At 36.4% G+C, this 10291-nt stretch overlaps 1 protein-coding gene across 2 annotated transcripts; it reads right to left on the bottom strand.

The window, feature by feature from the left end:
- Positions 1-733: 733 nt before the first annotated feature.
- Positions 734-8785, bottom strand: LOC122042046 (casein kinase 1-like protein HD16). Of its 2 annotated transcripts, none has more exons than XM_042601973.1 (17): positions 8491-8785; positions 7255-7745; positions 5734-5859; positions 5590-5663; positions 5439-5508; positions 5304-5359; positions 5150-5221; positions 4957-5051; positions 4781-4847; positions 4587-4716; positions 4256-4474; positions 4009-4139; positions 3036-3210; positions 2871-2961; positions 2145-2302; positions 1795-1983; positions 734-1291 (listed from the first exon to the last, which is right to left on the bottom strand). In XM_042601973.1, the coding sequence occupies exons 2-17, from the start codon at positions 7687-7689 to the stop codon at positions 1232-1234; spliced, it is 2148 nt and encodes a 715-aa protein (XP_042457907.1). In that variant the 5' UTR covers positions 7690-7745; positions 8491-8785; the 3' UTR covers positions 734-1231. The 2 variants fall into 2 exon arrangements, with proteins under 2 accessions (XP_042457907.1, XP_042457908.1); XM_042601974.1 differs by having other exon boundaries at positions 8625-8782.
- Positions 8786-10291: the final 1506 nt, after the last annotated feature.

Raw genomic sequence — 10291 nt, 5'->3', positions numbered from 1 at the left:
GGCAAAAATGAGAACCGCAATCAAAGCTCGACGGATAAACAACCACACCAGAGGATTTTCAGTCGTCTTAACTTAATTGTCTCATTGTCCACTATATCTGGACAGAAGTAATTTGCAGAGAAGGCTGACAAACGAGGGGCTTAAAAGGATGACCGAAGCTCAACAGGATACGCAACCACTCTGTGATCATTCTCATCGAAAGGGAGGATTTTCGATCTTTTCCATATCCACCAAGAGTTAGGCAAGATTAGTCGGATGTGGATTATCAAGAGAGAGAAAAATAATAAATCCAACTAGTCCAGAATGATAGCTTAGAGGATATGCAACAAAACCAATCTCAAGAAGACTCCACAGGAAAAGATGATGACTTCTGGAGGAGAAACCACACATTAATCATTGGGTTTTTCCCAACTTCATCCATATTAAAAAAAGGAAAAAGAGCTCCTTTATCCATATTGATAAAGGAAATATGACCTAAAGGTCACGAATTTAAATATAGAAAACAACCTCCAGTAAAAAAACTAAAACCGCATACAATAAACTTTTTTCCGAAACCTCACGTTTGACGAGAACTGCGTGCACCAAAATACCCTTTATCAATATACCCTTTATCCATATTGATAAAGGAAATATGACTAAATTTCAAAGGGATTGGCAAACCACACCAAACTGATCTGACAAAAAATTCCCATATCAAATATCTTGTTCAGAACTACCAAAACAAAACCAAAGATTAGCAAATTCATATATACAATTATAAATTCAGAAATCTGATCTGAGCTGTAGCCAAATCATCTGACTTGGCGAGTCACACCATTAAGGTCCCTTTTAAGTGTAGTTCATGAGACATTCAATACATCTTTAAGTATGTAATGTTACACAACTCTCCAAAGCTAAGAACCGAATATATTCTGTTTGGTTTCATTCTCATCAGAAGCACAAACAAGAAGAGACTGGTTTTTTATCGCTTTAAAAATTGCTTATATGACAACAAAGCGAGTATAGGGACCTGAGTGGTCCTCAATCGTGGGCCGAGATTGGGGGAGTGCAAAATATTTTACCGGTCACATAAAGAGATAGTATGCCAGCTGAACAATTAAAATTCCAACTCATTTCAAGGAGAATATGCAGACAGACTTATTTTGCCATCTTGCCATGTGCTTCCGTGAAGCAATGAGTGCAGAAACGTGGAGTCATGCAACTTTCCCCAATCCAGGTAGCCCATCGATCTTCAGGAGACTGTTCGGCCATAGCAAATGGAAGCAATATAGAGGTTCTTCGCCCATTTTTCCTGCAAAAGGACTTGGCTCAGTTTGAAAGTTGTTTCCATATGACCCATAAGTATCAACTTAATTGTATATGTTCTACCGCTTACCATACCATCACCATTAGAATACAGAGATTTAACTAAAGTCAAGTCATTTGTTTTTATGACTATTATTGTGTGGGAGAACAGTGGTTAACAACAAAATATCCTTATGCATCATGGAAAATCATACAATGGCTCATAAGGGATCAACAAAGAATGGAGTGGCACAATATGACAGGAGTTTGACTTGAATGTTTGAGGTCATGGTGTTAAGAGCATGGAATTTACAAAAGTGAGCAAACTATTTAGTCAGACTTGCAAATTACTAGGGATAATGGGAGATGTAAAGCAAACTAGCTGACTACCAAGTACATGTCTTTTATAGACTTAACATGTATTTTAGACCATCTAAAAGCTAAATAATTAAAGTGCAAGCAAAATCTACAGTGCTAGGTGGCAACTTATTTCAGATTAAAATAGTTCACCTTTACATGGTTGCTTGGAAATGCAGAAGTTCGAAGAGTTTCCTGTGTCTCATCTGGCACTTTTCTTTTTGGTATGCTCAAGATAAAAGCAGCTTGATCAGGAGTAGCAGCAGCAGAAGTTATCCGGTAGCCACTCTCCCATCGTCTGTGGATTCCTTCACTTGGATAAAGAAAATCTAACTCTACAACCTGCAAATAATCGAAGTAACTTAGGGAGTAAAAAATACATAATGAGCTGCAGAGACAAATATGCTTCGCGATTTACCTTTTAGACAAACTAATAAAATATAGGAATCAAGATTCAAATATAACCAAATCATATCATGGAGAAACTGGCAAAAGTATCATACTTGGTTAGAGTAGCCAGCGTTTCTGGACATGACTACTCCCCAGCGGTTGCCTGCTGTAGTCATGGATGTAACATGAAAGCCTTCCTTCCATTTCTTACTGATCCACTTGAAAGGAAAAGATTCACTAACTTTATAGGATTGTTGTGTATACTGTGTAGCTGCATAAATTAAATAAGAGATTGGGTTAAAATTATTTTCAAATAAATTGTTCTAAAATGAAACAAACATCAGGTGGATATAGAAATAAACTTTGCAATTGTGCAGCGGATTATAAGGTGGAATTCACTGCTAAAGAGATTGAAAAGCTACGGTTTGTCCCCAAATGGGCACCTAAAGGACCAAGGCTCAGGATTCAACCATATGCTCAAAAATTGTAGTATAGGGAAAAAAAAGCAATCAAAATTAGCCAGTTGCTTATGTAAGACAGCCCACAAAATTAGTTTCACTATAAGGGAGTATGTTTGGTGACTACCACATGATAGAATCAATGGTCTGATACAAGTTTGTTATTGTATACAATTTCCTGAGTACACTTAAACCTACTTAGCAAGGGGAAAAGTCAGAAAGTAATAATGTAGTCCTTCTAGTTCATCTAAAACAATGTTTATTGAGATCAACCAATGGTTGATTTGCAAAGATTAAACAAATAATACCATCAAACAAACAATTTATGTGAATGGAGAGGAGTTTGGATCTAGAAGTTGTCTAATACTGTTCAGCACAAACCTTTAGACATTACAACTAATGAACTCCCATTTGTTGAACCAGCTATTGCAGTTATATAGTAGTTCTTCTCCCATTGCTCCATAATCCAATCCTGTAAAAAAACCAAACAGAATATAACATCAACAGAGACAGAAAATTACTTATAAGCATTTCATACAGAAATACCTTATGCAAGAAGACTGGTGATAGCTCGTAGATCTGTGAGCAATAACCTGTCCCTGCATCCATAATAAGTGCCCAGAGATTTGTAGAAGATGCCACACAACTGATATATAAACCATCTTCCATTCCTTTCTCTATGTGTTGTTGAAGTCTTGCATCTGATACGTTATAGTGGTATCTGAAAAGGTTCAACATGAAGTTCTGGTTCAAATTTTAAACTAATGATATTTGTTTGGCGCAATAAGATGGAGAATAAAGGAACTCTTGTTTCATCTAGTGCATAGTTTTTGCTAGCTACGAGATGTTAAGCAAGTTGATGCAATGCAGAAACTAGGCTGCCAGTAATTTACTCAACCAAGTCAATTTGCAAGTTTAAAGGTGTAAATTAATCCAACTTTCAGCAACCAACAATGAAAATCAGCAGCAGTTCAACACCTCTAGTAGTGATGTAAGGCTCATACCTAAACCTTCTTAAACATGGTTGAATAAGTGCACCTCTAAGCATATTTATTTATGCCATCTATTAGAGAACTTTTTCAAAGAATATTTGATGATTGGTGAATACATGATACAATGTTAACTGAATTGTTCAAGGCCACCGTTCTTAATAATGGTTAAGACATCAATTTATTGGCTGTGGATCAATAAGTTCTGCATAATTTTGACTTACCGTAAGCCAAAAAATTAATGAAATCACATAAAAATATCTGCCTGAAAACAGCAAATCAGCTGCTTGTATTGTCCAATAAGACAGTACAATTGTAATAATTTAACATTTGAAAATAAATATTGTTGTCAAGAATGAAAACTGTGGCGAAAGATGGATTTATTAACTCTCTTTTTTCTAAACAAGGAAACTAAATCTATGGGAAAGAATATCTTATGAATTAGAATGTTCTATCCTCAATGAACAGGATAAAAGAAACAGTTTGAAAAGAAAAAATGGATCAATTTTTTTTGTTTGTTTGTTTTATACCTCTGTTTCATTGGTCTTCTAGCATTGTAAACTGATACCCATTGAGTTGCTGGGCTTCCCAATCGTACTTTCTTCTTAGGCTGTTCATCCTCTTCAAGGTTTACAAGCAATCTACCTCGCTTCTGGCCCACCTAATTACATGAATAATGAAACTTAACAACTAAACCATGGAATAATAAAAAATGCATAGAATAAAGCCTCATGTAATGCTGATGAGCAAAACTACATAGTGCATAATTCTAGCAACCTTCAGAGCTCCATCAATCTTGATTGGTCTAAGAGAAGTGCATGGTTCAATCAAACTGTCAAAAAGGGATATAAGCTTTGAATAGTTTGGCTCTTCGTCAAATTTCATATTTGTCACAATCTCAAGAAATTGTTTGAATGGAGGTGGACAGAAACAGCATAATAACTCTGGAGGTGTAGCCATTTTCTTCTTACACACTAGAAAACTCTTGTTATCTCCCTGCATAAAAATACAATTTCTAACATAAACTAGGAACTGTAAGTGTCTGAACTATTAGTTAAAATAAACACGATACGTAAAGCCGCATTCCACAGATAGATAGAATTGGTACCTGATAACCTTGCCAAGGTAGCCTTCCTCTCATGATAAATACCAGTGTATATGCCAACGATTCCAGGTCATCCCTCCTACTACCTGTACGACCTAAATGAGCATGTACACTTGCATACCTAATTGTTCCTCTGCAAAAGAAAACTATTTAGCACAATGGTTAAATTGCATTAAAAAAACACAAGTGTTTTCCACCTAAAAATATCAGGCCGTTGATCATATTCAACATGTTGGCTAGATGATGCTTCTTTCCATCTTGATGCTGCACCAAACGAATGTTAATGAGAAAACTAAGTTGTAATATAGAGAAGATGCTTTGTTAGACAGAAAAGACATCCAAGATGCTTGGCTAAAACAATTTGAATGCGCACCTAAACCAAGATCAATAAGGAAAAGTTTCTTCTCATCAGCAGTTCCTGGTTGTCCTAGCAAAAAGTTCTCTGGCTTAATATCTCCGTGCACAAAGCTGACCAGAAATTACAGAAAATTTAGAAAACAGAATAAGAAAGATAATGGAAAATCAAACAAAACTCTTAAGCTGCCACAAGATATTTACAAAATTACCCCTTCAAGTGAAGCTTCTCTAGAATTGCTATAGCCTCCACAGCAATGCAGGCAGCCATACTTGGAGACATCCTGTAAGAAACACTAGTGAGTGTACAGCATAAATGCATCATTAGGACATTACAGATTATTATTAGAAGAACAGAATTCTTACGATTGGCCAACTGAGTTCCAAACATCCCAAAGACTAGGACCAAGCATATCCATAACCTGAAATTTTAAAACTTAATAAAACAAATGTAACAAACATAACCAAAAGAGTTTAGTAGTGTGTTAAAAAACTGCTCACCAAAATGTAATAATCCCCCTGAAGGCCCTTATAGTGGACCCATGGAATTCCATAACAACCATTGAGAGAGCTTGTGAACAACATCAATTTAATAAATGATTGGCATAATTTTGAATTAACAAATATATGCACGTAATATGAAGTTGCTTACTTGTAAACCTGCCACTCATATGGTGGGCCAAAATTGCAGCCCTTGCTACTTCGATGCTCAAGTTTAAGAGCCACCTAAAAAAAACAGTTATTAACATTCATTGGGTGGCAAGTACTTTTACTTAAGGGAAATTCTGAGTTCAACCTCATAAGCATCTGGACCTGATCCCACTGTTCCACCAGATACTCTTCGACCAACATAGACCTGACCAAAACCACCTTTGCCCAATTTTTTCTCTACCTTATAGACAGGTGAATTACCCACTTGAACCTGCAAGATATTTATGTAAAATTAGCCCTCAATTTAACATTCGATGCAGAATGCTGAACAGCAGATATGTCATGAAGTAAGAATCATATATTTATAGATAGCACGACAACAGAACATCTAATATGTCTAGACTACTTTCGACTATTTGGATCCTATCCCACAATTGAACAACATATATGAAAAATATATAAAATAGTATTGGGGCATTGATTCCCATTTAAACAAGAAATAGCACACAATACTTTTACATTTTTAGCCCAATACTACAACTAATGAAATTCTCAATAAGAATTTATGATAATATGCAAATAAAAAATAATAAAATATATGATTGAATATTGTGGATTGATGATGTCACTAATCTGAATACTCTGGATAAGAATTTTAGCCTTGTTTGTTTGAGAAATTTTTTTCTCGAAACTGCTCTTATTTCTTAGAAGAAAAAAAAAAAGTTGAAAATTATGTTTTTAAAAAAAATTATCTTGTTTTCTGAAAACTGAAAATAGAAATTATTTCAGTTGCCAAGTCATAACCATTTTTGGCTGGCAAGAGGAACTTATGCTGACATTGTCGGTAGCTCTATCTAAGGCTATCCTGCAAATTATTCCAAATCCATTTAAATCTTATTTAGGCCCCTTAATCCTTCACTAGTTAGACTGTAATTAACTTAATATGCCTAGATGAGAAAGTAATATATCATCTTTGAACATATTCATACAGCTTAACCTCAATTTATCATCAATGAAGATACACCCAATTGTTTAGGAGATGTGAATAGAAACATTATTTTACCTTTACAAGTAACGCTTGCATCACAATATATATTATCATCTATTCTGCATTACTTAGTAATGTACCAAAATCAACATCGTTGGTTGCCATATCTTATGATTTTTTTCTCTTTCAAGCTTGAAGCATGAATTGATGGCATGATACTCTAGAAGTTCATGTCTACTTTAACCACCTCATATGTATACCACTACTGACATTTTCATCAATCCCTTCTTATTGAAAGAAAAACATGCTTATATGGGCTGTATATGTGCACTTTACAGTGCAATACCAAATATTTAAAGTCACACTGCTGTGCAAGAGATGCATGCATATGTAATAAATGTATGGCCATACCTAGATGCAATCAAATACTCATATGATTGCACGGGCAGCATTTGCAACATAGAATTTCCAGTCGGATAGAGTACTGAGTAAGTTAACATAATTTCCATTGGCCAGGAAATTATTTTTCAATTTGGCTACCCATCTTGGCAGCCAGAATTTTCTTAATGGCCCAAGAAATATGAAGCACAATAAGAAAAGTTGTCAAACTACTAAGAAGCTTGGCAGATATATATGAACAACTTTACTTTCAATACCAGGAATGATAAATAGCCATACCCTCTCAGGTACAGGAGCTGTGGCAGATTCATCTTCAACTCCTATGACCTTTTCAGCACTTCCACCATTCATTGCTATATTTTTACCAGCAACTTGATGTGCTGCTTGGTTTATAATCAAGTTTTGGGCACCCTCAACTATGGCTCCTTCCACCGCTTGAGGGAGTATCTCACAAGGCTGATCAGGGTCTAAGTCAATAAGTGGGGTGCCTCTTCCTCGAACACCAACAACTGGCCTAGCTGGTGTTGCTGAAGTCCTTTTAGCTATTGCCGCAGCATTTCCACCTCGTCCTCTTCCAGCACCACCCCGCCTTCTGTTTTGAGCAGGCAATATTGGATTTTCTGCTTGTCCTAAAGATCTTGTGGGGGCTGCAACGTTGTCAGGATTCTTTGATCTTAGATGACCTTGCCGTGCTCCACTTCGCAGCTCTGGCATTCTCTCCCCATGCAAGTCAGACCCACATTGTTATGCAATGGAAATACCTCTTCAGTCTGTACATAAAAAGGGCAATGCCATGAAGACAAGATGAACAAAATCCCATTTCTCAGCAGCTCAGATAGCATGGCAGGTCAAGCAAATGGTAACAAGCCAACACACGAAAAACACATAAGTTTGTTTTTCTCTTACCTACAGTAGAACGAACATATGAAAAATCTCGTCGATAATCAGATCAATGAAAAATCTGCGGAATCAAACTGAAGCTTTCCACATCAAACGACAAAAACATCCACATTCCAATACATCACTCTTTTGGAAGGAATCAAATGCAATGAAAAAGCATCGGAATCTACGACGACTGTTATGCGGATTTGCAGAAAAAACTCTACCTTTCCTCTAGACATCATCGGCCCTAATCAATACAATAATTTCTATCAAAAACAATCAAACCAATCTTCCTTTTACAATACCTTCATCGTTCTGTCATACCAAAAATCAATAAACAACAAAGACGAAGGTGAAAAAACCGAACCCCTTTCCATCTAATCTTGAATCGGTCATCATTCAGTAGAAACCAAAACGAGATGAAAACGAAACCTTTCCGAATCAAGCCGATCCCCCACGACGCCCGACGGATCATCCGTCCCAAGAACACGCTCAAAAACCATCATCGGAGGACCACATGCCCCGATACAACACGAATTGTTTTTCCCCCCTAAAAAAAACCCAAAGATCGACCAAAAATGCGGCGACAAGCGCACGATCGGGGACCGGAATCCGAAAGATCGACCCACTTACGATCGAAAACGCCCGTCTTGGATGCCCGATCGTGCAGGGACCCTCCAGGGGAGGACAAACGGCGGGCGGCGGAGGAAGGAGAGCTCGCTCAGCTGGGCGCACGCGAGGCTACCGATTGGGATCGTTAGGGTTACCTCGGGAAGCGGAGATGGCGGAGGCGGAGGGAGGAAGAGCAGTGTGCGCTCAGAGTCTTCCTCTCTCTCCCTATCTCTTCCCCTTTTTATTTGCGATGTCCAAAATGTGTTAACTACGCACTACATGCATGGTTGAGAGAGAGGAGGAGGTGGATGGGTTATAATTCAATCCTTCCCCTGCCCTCCTTCATTATACTAATCTCAATTCTAATCTTCATTAAAATCCTAATTAACAATTTTATTTCCCCCCCCCCCCCCCCTTTTAGCTTCCTAATTACAATGGTATGAATGGGTCCTAATTAATAGACTGACCTGACCTGACCTAATTTGGCTTCTTTCTCAAATCCTATAAGCCACCTCTTCTCCGTAATACATCCAAATTTTACTTCAATTTACTTATCAATCGATAGCATGCACTAAAAAAAAATATGGTATGATTTATGATCGAAAATTGTTAAATTTGTTGTGTTCTCGTTACGTGGCAGGACCATTACATATAGCTCTCAGAATGTTTTAAAACCGTGTCAATTTGACAAATATATAGCCCTTCATTGAGGGTATGGAATACATATCCAAGGGTATAATGGCATAAGAAGTGCAATAAACTTAGTAACACTTCAATAGTCTTAAGAACCTTAGACCATATTATATTGCTACGAACGTCCCATGAGCCAAATTATCTCTGGATTGTAAAAATTTTAGAAATTTACATTTCTTTAGGTCGTGGAGTTTACAAGTATGGTGATAAAAAGTAAATATGTTCATTCCCAGTGTTCTTATCAATCCGTCTCAGGATCAATACGGAGGAGGTAAATCACAGACGGTTACTAGCCTTTGGAATAGTGACTAACACATAAGGGAGGCATTTATCTCGGCTTTGCCGAGATTCGAACCCGAGACCTCATGGTGACAACACCTCACACGCTAACCACTAGACTCATCCGAGGAAACTACACTTAGGGAGGTCATTACAAAAGTGTCCAGTTGACTAGAGTGACAAATATACTACAATGAGATAAGGGATCAATTTCTAACTGGTATATATTCTTGGAGAAAAAAAATCTCTTCCACCCTCTAGCCACTTGACGGTTAATTATAAGTTGATCCCATAATTTATCTCCATTCATATAACTTGGAAAAAAGTGCCTAGGTGAATGTAATCATCTTTATACTATATTTTCTTTTAATAATATAAATATTCAGCTTTTTAAACAGACTAATTTTGAAGACTAATTTTGAAGATAACATTTTTATGTTACAATGATTACATTCAAAGAGGCTTATAAAATTATAGTGGTCTTAGTTTAGAGTGATTTTAAGAAGGGGGTTTATAAGAGTGTAGTAGTCTTAGTTTAGAATAATTTTGAAATTTTTAAAGTTGTCAATAAATTTTGATCAAAACTTTTTCATAGCCTGAGATAACTTAGTAACATTTCAAATCAACTTCATTACATTTCTTATATCAATCTAAGTGTAATTATGCCCTAAAATATGATAGCATAAAAATAAGGAGTTGTAAGTTTTTAAAATTAACATATTTTTTATATGTTTTGAAAGTTATAATGATCCTGCAGGGTTGAGTTAGTTAGTATAAATGATAATACAAATATATTATCATAAAATAAGGATTTGAATCTCAGTAAAATTATAAAACAAATCCTCCTCAT

The sequence above is a fragment of the Zingiber officinale genome, chromosome 2A, assembly GCF_018446385.1.
Source record: "Zingiber officinale cultivar Zhangliang chromosome 2A, Zo_v1.1, whole genome shotgun sequence".
NCBI lineage: Eukaryota > Viridiplantae > Streptophyta > Magnoliopsida > Zingiberales > Zingiberaceae > Zingiber > Zingiber officinale.
Note: the sequence above shows the minus strand (reverse complement) of the source record. Positions and strands in the feature narration are given on the sequence as shown.